The 19,765-nt window shown below is 39.6% G+C and overlaps 1 protein-coding gene across 2 annotated transcripts in view; it reads left to right on the top strand.

Annotated features, from left to right (window-relative positions):
• The window catches only part of LOC134646637 (pituitary adenylate cyclase-activating polypeptide type I receptor-like), a 74,782-nt gene that overhangs the window by 11,533 nt on the left and 43,484 nt on the right, over window positions 1–19,765 (top strand). For both annotated transcript variants that reach the window (XR_010096776.1, XM_063500493.1), the window contains exon 2: window positions 7,936–8,044. Coding sequence is in view for 1 of the 2 variants with exons in the window: in XM_063500493.1 (XP_063356563.1) it covers window positions 7,936–8,044 (109 nt within the window). In the remaining variant the exon portion in view is untranslated. The remainder of the gene's footprint in view (window positions 1–7,935; window positions 8,045–19,765) is intronic.

Here is a 19,765-nt window from a genome sequence, read left to right as displayed (position 1 = left end):
TGTCAAAAGATAAATTGACACTTCATTTTGTCACCAAAATCTCAAAAGATAAAATTTGCCTAAATCTGCTGGTGAGATATTCATTAAATCTTCTAGCTTGACCTCAGGGCTGGACTGGGACAAAAAATCGTCCCGGGCGTTTTGACTAGAGACCGGCCCATCAGGTATTATAGGAAAAGCCATAAAGCCTTTGAATGAAAACATACGCTGTTGTGACAGTGATGTACACAGTCTTGTTGGTATATGTATGATTTCTATACATTTTATGTCATAATAAAAATTTGGTTGTAGGATTCAGATAATCATTTAATAAAAGCTAGACATTTTAAATGAGAATAAGAAAGAAAAGTATTTCTTTGTGCCCCCCTTTCCCTGTTAATGCCCTACCTGGCCCCCTGGCAAAACTTTGCTAGACCCGCCCCTGCACAGTTACCAACTGTCAGCTACTTAGAAAAAGGATCTTGGTGTTATTTGTCTCTCAGAAACAGTTCATAATTTCCCTTCAACTCATTCATGTCACCTAAAAGGTAAACCTGTTTCTCCATCACCTGTTCAGCTCTGATGATTCAGTAAGGACATATCCTGGTTTCATCTTCATGTTTCCCTCTCACCACATATCCAAACTGATATCATGACCAGCAGCTTTTACAGCTGTGGCTCCAACAAACATCAACTGATACTAGAAATTAATATTAAATAAATTCTAACAACAGCTTATCACGCTTAAACGTGCTGTTGTTGTTTAGCGCGACATCCGCTGGTTTCCTCTTTCTGGTGCAAAGTGGGTGATAAACAAACAAGAGAGACAGGACTTGCGTCAGAAAAGCCGATCAGCTGATCATTGATCAGTTTCATGATTGAGGTAGCAACAGGAGAGAGAGGGGGAGAGAATGAGAAAAGAAGAGGCAGCTGTGCAGCGTAAAGATGCAGAATAACTCCAGCTTTGTGTCTTTTTCCATTCTAGTGGAAGTCCGGGACAAACTGTGTTCCTTTTCACCTCAATACGACACGCATCATATTTTCTCTGAATGAGGAACGACTCTGTTTTTTACGGGACGGTTGGCAACTCTACTAACTAACCTTATGACTAAAATAAAGTTCACTATCAGTAACATCATAGCACCCACCCAGCTGTATAGAAACTCCGTCATGCTAGCTAGTACGCAGTACGAGTTATTGTAACTGACTGTAAAAAGTCAGCACAACGAAAATAAACTACACATAAACTTGGTTTATATCTGACCCAGATAGACTGCAGGTCATAACTTCTTACCTGAAGTTCAGTTCACCTGACACTCGGACCGGCGGCCGCCTCGGGTCTCTCCTTCTCCTGCCTCCCCTTTCCCTCATCCACCTGCTGGCCTCTGTGGAAGCTCCGCCATAGCCACCACCAAACAACTGAGTTATTTTTACACATCGGCCAGCATCTTGCCAATCCACCACCTTTCATTGTTTATACAAAAAAAATAAAAATAAATCATCGGCCCATAAAAACGAAAAATCACCATCGGCCCACCGGGCAAATGCCCGGTATGCCCGATGGCCAGTCCAGCTATGCTTGACCTCATGAAAAAGTCACACAATCAAGTATCAGTAGTGTTCCCTTAGGAACCTTGCCTCATCCAAAATAAAAAAAACATACAAATTAAAATGTATAAAAGTGAAAGCAATCCCTTCCTTCTCTTTCTATAAATTTTCTTGCCTTTTTTCCACCCATCCTTTGTGTCACTGCCATCTTGTGTCTGCAGTTGGGTATTGTCACTGGAAGCATGCTTGGCTTGGATCCCATTGGAAACTGCAGCTTGTCTCCATTTCACCGGTGTGTCTATGTCCTATTAACAATGGCCTGAGCTTATCAGGCTGAAAGGCTAGCAGCCTTTTCTGGTTTCACTTGCACATTGTGGATAAACTTCTGGTCTTTGCATGTTCCACGTTAAATTTAGGCTGGCAGAGACAGGGTTAACCATTGGGCCAATCACAAAAGGCCCTATAAATTAGGACTCAGTTTCCTGGAATTGGTCTGGACCAGGACATACCTTGTGGTGAGCCACACCTTTTGTCCAGGCTTGTAGGGAGGTGCAGGAGTCCGACACTGGTCCGCCAGGTTTGTCCTCCAAAGATGGCGGCACCTGGAGAGATAGTGTTGAACTGAAGGAACTTCATGCTCACCTTCGACTGCTGGAAAGAGCCGTGTTTGATAAGCCAGGGACGCTTCAAAAGAAGATAACCCAGTCGCCGAGGAGGTGAGGCTGTTGTGGACATACTCGACCCAGGCAAGTTGGGCGCTCATTGTGGTTGGAGTGGAGCAGCACAGTCCTGGGGTCTGGTTCTGAACAAAAACCTACTTGACCTCCCAAGGGATCGCCCTGATGGTGCAGGAGGCTGGAAGGATCAGAGACTCCTCTGAAGCTCCTTCCAAGGAGGAGAATTGCCGGGACAGAGCTTCGGGCTAGATGTTGTGTGACCTGGTGCTAAAGGTGATTGTTTTTTACTCATTTCCATTTTCAGAGTCCACCTGGCTTGCCAGGTGTTTAACCATTTAGGAGTTTGAAGATAGGCAAGATTCTTGTAATCCGTCCAGACGATAAAGCCAGTGCTGGTACTCCTCCAAGGCGAGTTTGACTGCCAGGAGCAATCTGTCCCCTACATCATAGTTCCATTCTTTGGGGAAGAGATGATGAGAGAAGTAGGCACAAAGGTGAAGCTTACCTTCATACTGTTGGACAGCCGCCACTCCCGAGTCCAAAGCCTCCACTTTTACAATAAACTGGTTAGAGACAGGTGGAGACAGGATGGGAGGTGAGGCAAAGCATTGCTTGAGGTTACTGAAAATGGTTTGAGCAGCCTAGTCCCACTGAAAAGCACCTTAGAAGAATTTAGGTGTGTGAGAGGTGAAGCGATCTGACTAAAATTTTGGATGAAACAACAGTAGAAATTAATGAAGCCCAAAAAACGCTGGAGCTGTTTCCAGTCAGAGGGTTCTGGCCAGTCCACCACCGCTTGGACCATGTCTGGGTCAGGTTTGAGGTTGCCCTGCTTAATGATACAGCCCAGGATAGACACTGTTGTCACATGCAATTCACATTTCTCCGTCTTGACAAATAATCTGTTACCATTCTCTCTCAGACCTATTTAAGGTATAAAGCTGCTATAAAGGATTCCTCAAAAACCTATGGTTTGCCATAAAACTGTACAACAGTTCTTTTTGTGACAAATACATACAATTATCACTATATAAGATGTCATAAACATTTCCACATCAGACTGAATCATTTGCATTATAATGTGCTATTTTTGATCAACTACTTTTGCTATTTTATTACTGTGCTATGTTTGTTTAACAATGTTGTTTTTAGATTGTATCATCAAGATGTTTTCTGGCAAAACAGAGACAAGCCTTTATGTTCCTTTTGCTTGGCAGTGGTTTTTGTCTTGGAACTGTGCGATGCAGGCCCTTCTAAACATTGACCTTAACTGAGGCATGTGAGGAATGGTGAACTCTGCATGTTGTTCTGGGGTCTTTTGTGACCTCTTGGATGAGTTGTTGCTGCGCTCTTGGGCTAATTTTGGTTGGCTGGGAAAGTTCACCATTGTTCCACGTTTTTGCCATCTGTGGATAATGGCTCTCACTGTGGTTTGCTGGAGTCCCACAGCTTTAGAAACAGCTTTATAACCTGAGAAATCTCAGTTACTTTGTTCCTCATTTGTTCCTAAATTTCCTTGGATTGCTGCATATCTGGCTTTTGTGAATCTTACTCCACTTTGTCCGGCAGGTCCTATTCAAGTGGTTTCTTGAGAGCAGGTGTGGCAGTAATCCATCACATGGTGCTGTTACAGTGAGGAGAGACCTTGTCAGCTTCTTCCAGACTCCATCTGGACCAAAGGCCAGCTATGTACCAAAGAGACTGAGCATGGTATACTTGGCTCTTTTTAATGTTGAGGAGCAGAGGCTCTACTCTGAGCCCCTCTCAGATGGCTGAACTTCTCACCCTATCTCTAAGGGAGATGTCAGCCACCCTTCGGAGGAAGGTCATTTCTGCCACTTGTATCCGTGATGATGTTTTTTTGATCCACAGTTCGTGACCATAGCTGAGAATAGCGACATAGATCGACCGGTAAATTGAGAGTTTCACTTTTACACTCAGCTCTCTCTTGACCACAATGGACTGGAACAGCGTCTGCATCACTGCTGCTGTGGCACCAATCCATTTGTCGATCTCCCGCTCCCTTCTGCTGTCACTTGCGAACAAGACAACTCTTCCACTGGGGACAGGAACTCATCCCTGACCTGGTATGAGCACTCCTCCTGCTGAGGACCATGGCCTCAGATTTGGAGGTGATGATTCTCATTCCCACCACTTCACCCTCGGCTGCAAACCGTTTCAGTGCGAGCTGGAAGCCATCACCCAATGAAGCCAACAGAACCACATCATCTGCGAAAAGCAGAGCTGAGATTCTGAGACCAACCAAGTAAAAGCTTTCCACCACTTAGCTACGCCTAGAAATTTTGTCTTTTTACAAACAGAATTGGTGACAAACAGCAACCCTGGCGAAGTCCATCACCCACTTGAAACGAGTCTGACTTATTGCTGACTATGCGGACCAAGCTCTTTCAATGGTTGTATAAGGATCAAATGGCCTGTAGCAATGGGCCAGACACCCCATACTCCCCAAGGACCTCCTGCAGGACACTCAGAGGGACATGGTCAAATGCCTTCTCCAAGTCCACAAAACACATGTAGACTGGTTGGGCAAACTCCCATGCACCCTTAAGTATCCTCGAGCGAGTAAAGAGCTGGTCCAGTGTTCCATGACACTATGAAAACCGCGTTGTTCCTCCTGTATCAGAGGTTTGACTACCGGACCAACTCTCCTTTGCAGCAGCCTGTCATAGACTTTCCTGGGAAGGCTGAGAAGTATGATGCCCCTTCTTAAAGATGGGAACCACCACCCCGGTATGCCAATCCAGAGGTACCGCCCCTGATCTTTACGCAACATTGTAGAGCAGTGTCAACCAATGTTCCCTCTAATTTTTCATGTGTCTGAGCGAACACACAAACTCCCTGAGCGGACACTTGGACCACTGTGAGCAACAGCAGACGTGTGCACTGTGGTCACGCCAGCATCGAATCCATCCAAGTTATATGGTTTATTAAAATAAGCAAATTACAGCATTTACATTTATGTTAGACTACTTTTAATTAACTGCTTTAACCCACTTACAATGAAAATTTAAAAAAAATCTTGTTCATGACCTGTGTAGTATGTTAACACTATTGGAAGTAAAAAATAACCTGAACTCCAATTTTGAAAACACAACTTTTTTTTTTCTTTTTTTATATAAAGCTCTGACTTGTATTATGAGTATGAGTCTGTGGTCTGGGAGAGAGTCCTGTAACTCTCTGTCTGCAAAATACAGTATATAATGACCAATATTGGGCAATTAATTATATAGTTACTTCTTCAAAAAAGTAACTGAGTTATGCAAACAATGAAGTTTTTTGCAGCTGTTTACCTAAAAATGCAGCCAAGGCAGTTTTTTAAATAAACATTTCAAACTATTTAGTGAACAATCAGCTGTTCTGCATCAAATTTGATGCCACACAAATTATTTGTGCCACTCCAAAAAATAATTTCTGTCCAGTATGAGATAAAGGAGAACAACAGCCTGATACCTGCAGGCCTGACAACAGGAGATGTATCACTCCTGTAACACCTGTAACATTCAGCAGTCGCCTCATTGTTCTGACACACACAACAAAACTATTGACTACACTACACACTAACTACACAAGATTTGCGCAAATCTCTCACATCTCAAAACACCGCTGTCACTCCTAAAACTCCCCCCTTCCTAAACAACTAAATGCCATGTTGCCATATCATTTTTTGACTGGTCGACATGGTATATTTTTCCACCAATAGGAAAGGGTGGGTTTTTTTTTGTTTTAGTGCTTTCGAGCGTTTTCCTTATAAAACGTTTTTACCGTTTCTTCCCGCAGTAAATATAAACAGGTATTCAGGAAGAAAACCAAACATTGCATATAATTTTATCATAACTCTGGTTTTACGTGGCCTATCAACACAATTTAAAAACTGGTATAAAGTCCACACTTTTTCCGTCAATTTTTCCTTCAGTCCTGCTCACATCTCCAATGGTTGTACACGTTGTCATTAACGTGGCTTCACTCCACATCAGCCACGCCGCTTTGCTAGCAAAAACACTGGTGTCGGCACATAAGGACGCTGTCATAGCCTGTCAGCGACGTTGATTAGCTGCGTATATACGAATGTGAATCGCATTATTGTTATTGGCTGGACTATGGGATAAGGTGGCATTGTTGTAATCACATATGGGAGCAGCCAGTCACTTACTGACTAACACTGCAAAACAGAATTGTTAAAGTATTAATTTTAATTTCAATTCAGGTTAGATTTTTTTTTTGTGCACAACGCAGATTTTCTGTGCGCAGAGACCTTGCCAGCAGTGCGCAATTGCGCACGCGCGCAGCTTAGAGGGAACATTGGTGTCAACCAAGACAGCCCTGCAACATATAGAGCCTTCAGGAACTCAGGGTGAACCTCATCCACCCCAGGGGCCCTGCCACCAAGGAGTTGTTTAACTGCCTCAGTGACCTCACCCCCAGAGATAGACAAGTTGTCCCCCTCATCCTAAGACCCTGAAGAAAACTGAAGAAAACCATGAATCATCATATGAACATTACCTGATTGAAGCAGTGCAAAGTTACAGAGGTTTTATTAGAGTCACAGCTAAGAGTTTTGCAATTTGTCATAATTTTAAAAAGTTTACATTTCTTCGGTACTGAACAGCAGAAATGAGGCTTTCTTGTCTGTACACAATGGTAGACTGGTGCGTAATAAGCAAGCGAATAATGTAGAAAACAGAGATTTTTAAATGGGAAACTGTTCTTGAAGTACACTGAGAGGGGAAGAGAGCTGTGCAGGAAGTGTGACTTTGTGTTTGGTGGTTGTTGAAATAATTTGTGAGGTTTAAGCTGAGATTCTAGCGTTTCTGGCAAAATACATATATATTTAAAAATCGATTCAGGATTTTAATGAATCAATATTGCTTTATTAAAGCTAAAATCGATTTTAATCGATAAATCAATTATTGAAACCCACCCATATTAAGAAGGTCCTCGAAGTATTCCTTCCACCCCCCAACAATGCTCTCAGTCGAAGTCAGCAGTGCTTCACCCACACTATGCACAGTGCAGGTAGACCACTGCTTTCCTCTCCTGAGTCGCTTGACAGTTTACCAGAATCTCTTTGAGGCAGTCCACAGTCCATGGGAGACCCTACCATGGGGACAAAAGCGCACCGAAAACATAGCCCCTCAAATCCCTGGAACACACAAACCCCTCCACCACCACGATAAGGTAATTGATTCACGGACAATTTTGTTGTTACCAGGATTATTAGGGTAATAGTGCTCTTTCCTGTTTCTAAAAGGACAGGGGAGACAAAGAGAGGACAACAGATGCAAATATGGCAAACTTTCATCACCTTATCATCTCTGTGTACAGAAGAAGGTGCTCACATATTCCTGATGTTGAAGCTCCAGTTTGGTTACTATAGGCTACAACAGTTAAACTGAATATTTTTTTATATATATAACTCAAAGAATTGTTCTATGTGATGAATATTACATTACAATGTGTCTTATTAAAGCCTTTATTAATAAAAATAAGTAATAGTTTTGGGAGAGGCCAACAACAGGTTCCATATGATATTTCTTTAATATATGGTCAATAGTATAACAAAGTCCAAAACACAACCACTACTGAACTACTGATTAATAACATTATCTTTGCCATTAACATGTCATGTAAAAGAAAATTATGGTATTTCTGCACTTCTGTGTGTCTTTCTGTGTTACTGGACTGTGATGAAAGATTTTTTTCTCGCTTTCAGACAGAGGCCATCCACCCAGATTGCGCTCTGGTTGTGCAGCACATGAAGGCTGAGGAAGAATGTTATCAGATCCTCAAACAGGAGGAGAACAACCACTCTGCTAAGACAGGTCAGCCCGTGTTTTAATCTCACAATGGGAACAGATATTTTCATGGTAGAAAGCATTTCCCACTGGGGACAAATATACAGTCTCAATGACATTCCTTAGATTTCATATAAGGCAGATAAGCCATATGTTGTGATACTTCCAAACTTTTCAGAAGAATAACCAAAACACCTTTTTAGTTATGATATTTTATAATACTGCTACATTTTCAAAATTTCACACGACACAACATGCTCTAATGTTTTATAGAGTTAGCTGAGCTGTTCCACACCTTCTCCATGCTTTTTTTCTAGCCATTATTCTGGTATAGGTTGAGCTTGATTTCATCTGTCCAAAGAATGTTTTTTCAGAATTTTTAGATTTTTTAGATGTTTTGTTAGCATCCATAATTTCTATTCTTGAGGCTTGTCACTTGCATCTAGCAGTGAACCCTCTGCATTTACTTTCATGCTGTCTTCTCTCTATGGTAGACTTGGATATGGATATGCCGACTTCCTTCAGAGTGGTCACTTGGTTGGCTGTTGTTAAGGGGTTTCTCTTCACCATGCAAATACTGTTGTGTTCTGTGGACTTCCAGGTCTTTCTGCATTGCTGAGTTGACCAGTGCTTTCTTTCATTCTCTCAATTGACCAAATCAGCTCCTTCTCTCCAAAACCAATGCCTTTTATCTGCTTAGTTGATTATGACATAACAAAAGAACTGCCCATACCCACGCATAAAATTGCCTTTGAGTCAATCGTCCAATTACTTTTGGTTGGCTTTTGGTTTTTAAAAAGAGGGTGGAACATGCACAGGTTAAGGAGCTGGAACTCCTAAACTTCCCTCAAATGAAAGTTGAGTCTACACATTATGTCCTTATGTAAACAAACAAACAAACAAACTGAAAGGATTACATAGTCTTTCTTTTTGGGGGGAGAACAAACAGTCTCACCTCAAAACAAAATAAAAAAAATGTAATCTTTTGATAACCATTGCTGTTTCCACCCCTAAATAAAACACAGAGACGCATTACACTTGACAGTCCCTTTTCCCTGGTAGCACCTACATTTGGGGCCATCAGAAGCCAAATGGGCTCAAGTCATGTCACATAAAATTACAGCAATCCTGGGAACAATTTAAATTTTAAAACATTGGTTCCTTTTACTGTTGATATCTAGATATCTTATTGATATCTAGGCCAACGTATATACTGTGCAGGACTGCATGTCCAGGAAAAAAAACAAACAAACAAAAAAAACAACAACAACAAAACAGTCTAAAACATAACATATTTCAAGTGATTGTCCAGGCTTCAAAACTTAGAGTCTGAGGCTGGCAGAGGAGACGATGATAGTCTGAATGCCAACTGTGTGGCCAGCAGCACAGATGGAGCAGTTACAGCGTCAAGGCTGGCGATGTCGAGGCTGGAGAGCTGAGCAATGGCTGCCATGATGATGAACTCAGAGACTGAAGCCTCCTTTCCAGGAGATGGCCAGCGGTGTGGGCAGCTGTAGCAGGTAGACAAAGGTGAAAAGTTTTGATGACAAAATCCTTCATCTTTATCAACCGATGTAGCAAATCCAATAACCAAGGAAGGCCAGAAACCAGTCTTTGGAGGCTGTGATCAGCTGCCCCCTGGTATTCCTTACTGGGGCTTTTCAACCAATCATTGCACAACCTCTGCACTGTATAAATCCTGTCATAAATCATGAGGGGCTGAGAGCTGCTGGGTCCATAGTCATCACGTTATTCTGTCATGCTGTGTAGCAGGACTCCAAGAACATCACATTACTCAAAAACAGCTGGAACTTTACAAAATAAACCAAAGCCTCGAACGAAAAAACTGACACAATGACTCTTACGTGGAAATATCAGTAGTGATGTCATCAGACAGACAGAAACACTAATTAAGTAATAATGTTATTTAATACTGAAGAACAACAGAAAAATAAGAGGGATCAGAAATCAATTAAATGTTAGAACTTTAGGTAATTAAGGCTAAAGGAGTGTTTTGTAGTTCACTTTTTAAATTGTAAATGTAAACTTACTTTAAGTTGGTATTATTATTATTATTAAAAATATTACATTTTTTTAATAATTATATGTTTATACATCAATCCAATAGAGCAAGAGAAGATTAATGGATTCATATCTGTGAGGGACACTGGTTTTATGACTGTTAAATAGATAAAACAGATCCGGCCTGTGTGTTAAATATGTAACTATTATTTATGATCTGCTATTTAAAAAAAAAACCTTAGCATTACCTTAAAAGCATTGCTCTGTTAAAGCTGTTTTGAAATCTATAATTATATTTAAGGTGCAATTATTTCAACTAAGCAAACACTTGCACACACACAAAGTTTTAGCACTGTACTATCAGGGAAAAAAAAATTTTCCTCAGCCTTGAGTTAATGTCTTAATTTAATACAGTAACAGATTACAAGTTCCTAATTTTAATTGAAGTTCTATTATGAAGTATGTACGTCATTTTCATTTAATCCGATAACATCTACCAATAACAATCAATTATTTTCAAGTTGAGGAATTTTGTGTTAAAATCAAAACAAGAAAATTACTGCTATGCAGTATGTATTTCGAAAAGAATGATTAGGGTGGCATAGACAAAAAAATATATAAAATGTGACAACCTTCAAAAATGAAGACATACATTTTTTTGATTGCAGCCTTGCCTTTCTATCTTTGTCCTTTAGACTTCTAAGCCTGAGCTGTCCCTATGACCTACTCATTTCCCATCCTAATTGCACTTAGGCATGTAAGGCTCAGGCAGCTGGCTGTTTGCTGGATTTTTGTTATATGAAATTACAGGGTACTTGCACCTTAGTCATGGGTCCTACAGTGTAACTGTTTCATTGTTTTATGGGTCTTCCAAGTGACTCATTAACTAGGCCTATAAGTACAGGGTACTTACATTTTAATTGTTTCATTGTTTCCTGCAAAAACCTGACTTGTTGCTCGCAAATTGTACTTAAGAACAGGCTACTTGTGCCTTATTTGCGGGTTGTGTTGTAAAGTGTTAATTGTACCAAGACATTCTTGAAAAAAATCTGCTGCCATTTACCAGGATGATGAAGATATGGGGAATGGGGATGGAGATTTCAGCAAGATTTCAGCACACACAGCCAAAGAAACTCTGAATTTGTTTCAGAAAAAGAAAATAAAGCTGCTAGAATGGCCCAGCCAATCACCTGACCTGAATCCAAATCTTAGACTATGAAAAAAACTCAAGCTCAGAGTTCATAAAAGGGGCCACAGAACCTTCAGGATTTGAAGACTGATTGTGTCTTTGGCCAAAATCATACCTGAGCAATGCATGTGACTAGTATAGGATACCAGTGGTCTGTAGTGTTATGGACTGCATACTGTGACTGTGATATTTCCTATGTAAATTAAGAGAGAGAGAGAGAGAGATCTTATAGAGCATAGGCATCTACTTCTCAAGCATGTGGCTGAGCAGCTGTGGGATGAAAGTCTTGTCAAAATAAATCTGAAAGAACCTGGAAAAAAATGAAAATGATCATTTCTGATGTTGGTCTTTTCTGTGGAGCCTTTCCCACCCTAGGACTTTAGAAAATGCTGGAATTTCTTTAGGAAATGAGTACTGTTGATTTACGTAGTTCATGTTTGTCTTATAATGTCATGAAGCAGCACACAGTGATTTGAGGTTAGTGGTTGTCTTCTGGTTTTTCTGGATTGCTGTTTCCTTATAGTGAGATAGATAGTTTCAAAGACAGTTGACATCTGGAAGGTCAAAGAGGGTGTCATCCTCAGTCATCCTCTGGCAGAGCATGTGTTCCAAATCAATCCTCCATGTGATGCTCACAATGCTGAATCAGAGATGGCTGTGTTGTTTCAAAGAGTTCAGAGTTACATGTTCTGTTTCCAATTGGGAACTTATAAGGATGATCTTGTAATGTCCTTAGAACTGTTTTCGCAGTCAAGTACTTTCCATATAGATACTAATTATAAAATATGGGCTTAAGTTACGTGAAATAAACTATCGTTTGCAATTACACAATTCACACTTTTAAGCATCAACTCTAGCATTTAGCCATAAAGCATAAAACATGGACATACTTTCTCAGTCAGAAAAATGAAGCCAATGCGAAAGTACCTCGTCTGTGAATTCTTTGCTGGTGATGTTATGGGGTCAGTCTCTTGTTTGGGGTCATACTAAATAAATAGTTCAGTTTGTTTTGTAAATCTTTGTCTACCATGTTTCAAAATGATGGATTGATTGTGGTATGAAACACTCGTTGGCCAACAATTTGTCAGCACAAGTTGTTAGCCAATGACCTGTGGCATTATGGTTAGAGCTGACACACCTTGTTTTTTGCACCTAAGTTTGCAAAGGGCAGGAAAATCTCATCTCAAAGCTTCAAAATGAACATTCTGTGCCACCAAATGGAGGGACAGTAGCTGCATGTCTATGTGTAAGCATGTAAAGACTGCAGATAGTAAGATTAACAGCAACAGAAATTTGTCTATATACCCTATTGTAGAAATTCATCTCATGTAAACAACAACGCTGCGCAGAGCATGACGTCAAAAAAAGCACACACCTGGGACATTTCGTGACTAAATCTCTGTTTTCCTCGTCCACATGTAAACGCAAAAACTGAGTTTTCGAAAATCTCCACCGTAGCAGGAGGTTTTTTTTTTTTTTAAATCTCAGTTTTCAGTGACCCAAAACGCAGTTTATGTGTGGACAAAAGACCAAAAAAATGTTTTCAAAAACCCTGTGTACGTGTGGACGGAGCCCGAGCATGTGAAAAGTAATGCCACAGTTGAATGAAATGAGCAAGTGAATAAGGAGATTTGCTCTTTCATTTGAACCTTCACACACAGCTAGTCTAGCTGTCCAGTACAAACCGAGCACATGCTGTGGAGAAAAAACAAGTGTAGCTTGTTTCACAATTTTTTTTCTATATTAAATGTAATTACTAAAGACATGGTTTATACAATTTAAAATATAAATAAATGCAGCAATATACAGGATCTTGTACAAGCCAGCACATGTGTTTAGATGACATTGAATCTAATCAGGTTATTAAGTGTCACCAGGCACTTCTTTCTGTGCTTCTCGTCCACAGGAAATGCATCATGAATGAACTGAAGTACATTATTGCCATTTTTATTATTTACATTACACTGGTTACATGTCAAATTTGCTCTGGACACAGTTTACTTTTATTTTTGTCCCACCAAAAGACAAGAATGTGATGATAAAAAGCAATGTCCATAACTAAGCTCCTTAAAATTTATAGACCACTCCACCATTTCCTTCCCATCATAGGAACTGTTATCAGATGATTGTAGCGCATGAAGAGGTAGACCAAATTTTAAAAGAAGGCCGGGCTTGATAACAAATACTGAATCATCAATAGTGGGAGGTGAAGCTTACTTGTCACACTGTAGGCATGACTATGGTTTACTGCAGCTGTTGAGCAGGGGAGAATGTGCTGGCGGGTGCACAGGTGGAACAGCGGAGTCCAGGTAAGTGAGATCAGAAGCAGGTGAGCAAGTGTTTGGCAGTGGCTCAATTCTCCTGGAGGGTGAAATGTAACTCTCAGGAATACTGGAGACCAACAAGGAAACTTAGATTTGTCAGATCTAAGAAATGCATTATCTGAAGTCACTAGGAATAGGTCACGTTACCACAATAGCAGAGACAATGATCTAGCAAAGAACTGTTGCCACAGCTGATTCTGAAATATGCTGGCTTGATGAGAGAACCCAGAAGTCTGACAGAAATCAGAAATCTTGGAGAGGGAGCAAGAAACAAACCCCAGCATGTCCAAATCCTAACAAACATAAGAATAACAAATGATATTAGGAAAGAAACAAAACTGGAACATAAATCATTCTCAAAAACGAAAAGGCAGTATGTGGACAAAGTGGAGTGGACACACACAGGAAAGAATCCCAAGAGTAGTGAGTCTGTAAGGAAGATATAAAACGTGAGGTATTAGCTGTTCTCATTCTGGACTTTGTTGTAAGGAGTTGGATCATCTTGAAGAAAGGATTATACCCAATTTGCAGATGAAATATAATTTATAGAGTGCAGGAGAATTAAACAAGAGCTGTGGATGAAATATTAGTTTAAATCTCTTCTTCTCTGCTAGGATTGCCATGTTGAAATGTAAACCTTAGGGACACTTTGGACAGAGTCGGTACTTCCACATCTGGTTTTCTTTCTACATGGTCAGAAAAGGGAGTTGGTTGTTTTTTTAGGCGAGATCACTCACAATACTAATTCACTTCAAACGCCATGGTAGTTATTCCGCAACAGTTTTTGATTCATTTCTGCTTTTAAAGCCTAAATGGAGAATATTAACTTTTTGAATTAGTTTATTGTCATTATACAGTTTTAATCATTCTTACAGGTTATTCTAGCCCCAAAATAAATAGCTCCTTGGAGGCTATTGTTAAAGCCACTGAAGTAAATGTTTTAGCAATTTACCAAGTGCTCAGATCATTTAGTGGAGTGCTGCTGTTAATGTGTGTAACCAGTGACTGTACTTAATGGTTAGTGTTACTCTCTGAGTATGCAATTCTGGCATTTATGTATTTTCACTTAAACTTGATTTTATTTTATTTTTAATGGGGACCAGTGTACCAATATAACTCTGTATCAAGATGGTACCTTATACATTGTTGCAGAAAGACTTGCAGTGTTAAGCCTTTATTATACACTGTTGCAGACACAGATATGGACACCAAAAGACGTGACCACTAAGTAGTCATTTCTATTATACCTCACACAAACAGAACATGTATTATGAAGGCATTATAGAATATGTGAAAACAGCCTTCAGACTTGATCACTTTCCTGAGTTTATGGGCTCAGTCACTCATTTTGGATCATAATGAGTAAAACACTGAGTCTGATTGACCCTAGATTATCCAAGCCACATTGGCTAATGACTTGATTGACAAGCCAGTATGCATGTGGGTTTCACTATCAGATCCACTATCAGATCACACCTGACTTTAAAACACTAAGATGGTAATATCAAGCCCTCATAATGTTACTTCACAAAGTAGCTGTCGTAGCTACATCCATTGTCTAGATCAGAATCCACCCTTTAAAGTAAAACTGAAATAAACTAAAAGACGGACCAAGACTGAACTCTTACAAACAATGTGGCAGAGAGGCGAACACAGGAGGCATATGAAAAAGAAAAGCTCTTGGCAACGCAACATAGGACAACAATAGAAATCATGGATCAATATTCAACAACCCAAAGGAAGAAGATTTAAGTTTATAACATGTAGCGAGTTAATCTGACAGAAGAAGATACACGATGTGATGCTACATTAAACGTTTGATGTACAAATTTAGTTTAAATCAGGTGGGAAGTGCAAATAGCCAGCACATTGCAATATGAGTCATGAATTTGAGATTTAGAAATAATGCACTGTTACACTGGGTTGCACTGGGTTACAAAAGCCCAGAACATAAGGCAGGGGCTCCTAAATGAATAAATAAAGGGTTTGTAATCATTAGAGTGACAATTTGGCAGTCAAGGTTAAAACAGGACATGTAAAGCACACCAAAACCCTTTTCTGTTTCTTTCAGCTGTCCATTGGCAGAGAGTTTTGGCAGCTGAAATTTTAAACTTTGTTTTGTTAACCCCCCCACCCCCCCCCAAAAAAAATGTTTTCCTCTAAAACTTCGGCTTAGGCTTGGTGTACAGTTTAAATTTGCTATATACTATTCATAAAATATATATTAATACTACAGCAGTTAGCCTAAAGGGAAAAAAATCTACATGATCTGGTTCCTCATGTCTGTCTGCATAGCTTGATGTTTGGGCTATTCCTGCTTCTCTGTTCTGTCACTTCCACCTTTGCACAATCCTCTCATTCTCAATTTTCTATAGCCAGTTATTACACTATTCAGACCGTTTTTTGTGGAACTCAGTTTTACATCTCTTCCTGGAGGTATAGAGGCTTACTCAAAGTCTCTGTGAGCCATCTGTTAAGTGTAATCATAGCCACCAGTATTTAGACTCTGGAGCCCTGTCCTATTTCTTACCTTGATACACTTACACCATCCTGCTCGGTTGCTTCAGACTGTAAACAGCCAAAATACTTCTAATGCATAAACTCTTGTACAATCACTAATGTTCCTTACTTTCACAGAGTTCTCCAAATAATTCTCACCACCTTTTTTTTTTAAATTTTCCAGAAAATTTGAGTAGCTAAATCTAAAATACATTCATATGTCTTAGTAATAGTAGTATCCCGATTGTCAGATTGACATTATTCATTGACATTTTAGTAAATTCATTATTAAATTATTAACAGTCAAAATAATCTGATTGTGTTAATATTGACACAAGAAGCTACTGTTGGTTTACTGATGAGGAAAACTGTGGGTTTGCAAAGTGTAAAAATTATGAATTATAGTAGCTAAATTGTTTTCCATGCAATGAACCGCTATTGAGAATGAAAATGCTAGTGAAAACTGTTGGGAGATATAGGTACTTTCTTTACACATTAAATTGATGCAAACTCATTACATGAAGGTTTTATGCCTTAATCTGTATGTTGTACAGCACAATGTAACAGGAGCGGAAAAATGCGGAAAACTGAAATATAGTTGAATTTGGACTTAAAACAGGTGTTATGGTCCTGGGTCTTTGGTTTAGACCTATAAGTTCTGTTCATGCTATGTTGCTTGGTTCCAGTAAGCTGTAGTGTTGCTACAAAAATCACAGCTGGGCACGTCCACAGTCTAAGTAGCCCACCTTCTCCCTATACAATACAGACATCTTTGCAAAAGAAAAACACAAGTTACACAAAATGAAACAAAACACAACAGCAGCAAAAAATTAAACATTACCTTAAAATGTTTAATTTAAATACCTTTAAGGTCTGTACAACATATCTGCAATTACATTTTCAGTATCTTTTTTATGATTAATCTGCGGGTTACAATACTGCAGAAGATGGGATCACCACAATGTATACCTCAGATTTCTGCAAAGCAAGCATCAAGGCAAAAGCTTCCTTTTTAGTGCTATTGTTCAGCTTGTGTTTGTTAACTTGGAAAAGTAGCAGAACAGATCATCTAGTGCCTGCACTAGATACCCTAGCGTCAACTTTAAGTTTAAAGGGAAGGGCAAAATTGGTTGTGGCTTGAACTGCCAAATTACACAATAATGCCTTAGCAGATTCAAAGGCAGCCTGCCTAGGCATCGAAACAAAGTGAGTGAAGCTTTCCAGAAACAGATTAAAGACAGTGTTTTCACGTGGGCAGACAAGGTAGACAGGTAGTCAAGTACATCATCCAGACGGGCTTTGCAATTATTTACAGCAGCTAGCACATTACACACAAAACTCTGGAAAGTAGCAGGTACATTACGTAACCCAAATCGAATAACAGTGTTCTGAAGAAAAGGATCTGATGTCACAAAGTCAAATACCTTCAATGCTCGTAGTGTCAGAAGGACCTGCCAATAAGGTCCCTCGTGTCCAACAAATCCAGTCATGAAATGCCCTTGGTACTAAATATTTCACAGTCAGCTGTTAGTGGTATCATTCATGGAATGGGTTTCCATAGATGGGCAGCTGCATCCAAACCTAACATCACCAAGCAAAATGCAAAGCATTGGATGCAGTGGTGTAAAGGATGTCACCACTTGACTTTAGAGCAATGGAGACATGTTCTGTCTCCATTGCTGACAATTACACTTTTTCATCTGGGAATCCAATGGATAAGTCTGATTTAGTGTTTGCCAGGAGGATAGTACTGGTCTGACTGCTTTGTGCCAAGTGCAAAGTTTGTACAAAGTGGAGGGGGTATTATTATTATTATGTCATGGGCTTGTTTTTTCACAGTTAGTTCACAGTCAGTAAAAGGAACTCTTAATGCTCCAGCACACCAAGACACTTTGGACAATGTCATGCTCCTAACTTTGTGGGAACAGTTTCTATTCCAACATCATCAGAAAGGGTGTCAGTAAAGGGTGGCTGTAGAAGCCAGTAAGGAAAGGCAACAGGGAGAAAAGCCAGCATCCAAAGAGTAGCTTCAGAATATCCCTCAAGAATCCTGGAGAAGTATTCCCAAAGACCAGTTAAAGAAATTACTAGAAAGGAAGGTTTAGACTGTGCCGAAGAATAGAGGTGGTCAAAAAAAATATCGACTTTCAAAGTTGTTGGAATTGTATAAACTCAGTTTTTGCCTTATATGTTGTATTTCTTTCTATGTTTGCAAAAGTTTCAAGAAAACACCAATTTCCCATTTTCCCATCAAAATATGAAGAAATGAAGAGTGACTAAAGACGTTTGAACAATACTGTACCAATTCGCATCCATGTAATTTTTACTTCATTGTCACCTGGCTTTAGTAACTTGTTGCTGACAACTGTTCAGTAAAATGTTGGCTGCTAAGGACATTGTCTTGTCTAAACAGGTGCTTTTTTTATCTTCAGTTCAAAGTCTGTGTAGGACGGAGGAGGGAGATTAGATGCGTCTGGGGAGTAAAAATGTCTGCTCAGTTTAAAAGAACATAAAACATTGACTAATCTGTCAGCGAAACTACACATGTGGCATTCAAGATTTCTCTTCAAGAACTTTTTGTTTGAGTATCTGCCCTCTGTCACTTCTTTTTGCTCATGCTCTGTTTTTTTTTCCAACTCTTATTCTCCCTCATCACAATGCAATGATAATAAAGGGCAGATATTGTGGTACATGTATCAGAGGTCCCTTTTTTGTAATATCAGTAGTACTGTCACAGCAGCAGCAATGTACATGCTTTTTATTGAACCATGAAACACTGGACAGTTATAGCAGGGGGTAGTTGTAGCCAGATAGGAATAATCTCGAGATATTTTAAAGGCAGTGTAAGGGGTATACAGGAAATATGTTTTAACTGACACTAAGTTAGTGTAATTTTCCTTCAGCTGTCGTCGGAAACGATTAAACCTTCGTCAGGCTAATCCAGACAGTTATTGTTTACTTGTATATGCTTTTTGAATTCTCATTGATCTTTTTTACCCTTATGTTTTGAGCCATAAGTGCCCATGAGAGCTTAAAGTGCATATTTATCAGTTAATTGTAGCAAACTTGGTTAGTAGGCTGTATCTATGAACTGTAAAACTGCAAAACACACAGTTCCACATCTGCTAATAAGTAACAGACTAAATAAAAGTTAGAAATTCACTCATAAAAATTGTAGGACAACCTTCTTGGATGGCCGATGCCAAATAGTAGGCATTAATAATCACCACATAATTTCCTTAGAAATGCTCCAAAAGGCACAGACAGCCCAAACATAGTCAAGTGGTCAAGTTGAGTGACTTGAATTAGCAGAGGTGAAGCCTAGTGATCAGCTTCCCGCTGCAGCTTACTTTAGCCCTGGAGGGTGCCGCTTTACAAAAATCCCAATCCACAAATCTAAGAAAACACAGCAACAAAATTCAAATCTTTACCTCACCACCTTACTGTGTGTATGTGTGTGTGTGTGTTTAACTAATCTCTGCAAATGTTCAACAAAATATTACGCTAAGGCTGTGGGTAACTTGTTAATCATGTGCGCATCTCTTAGGATCTGTCTTTGTTTGTTTTGTTTTGTTTTGCTTTATTATGTCAGCCCTGTATGAATGCATTATTATGATGAAGAAAAATCACATTGTTTGACAATGAAAAAAAACTGTGACACAAACCTAGAAACCAGAGACTTTGTTTGCCTTGTTGCCATAGGGCCTATTATGC

Source organism: Pelmatolapia mariae, linkage group LG17, assembly GCF_036321145.2.
Source record: "Pelmatolapia mariae isolate MD_Pm_ZW linkage group LG17, Pm_UMD_F_2, whole genome shotgun sequence".
Classification (NCBI taxonomy): Eukaryota; Metazoa; Chordata; class Actinopteri; order Cichliformes; family Cichlidae; genus Pelmatolapia; species Pelmatolapia mariae.
Note: the sequence above shows the minus strand (reverse complement) of the source record. Positions and strands in the feature narration are given on the sequence as shown.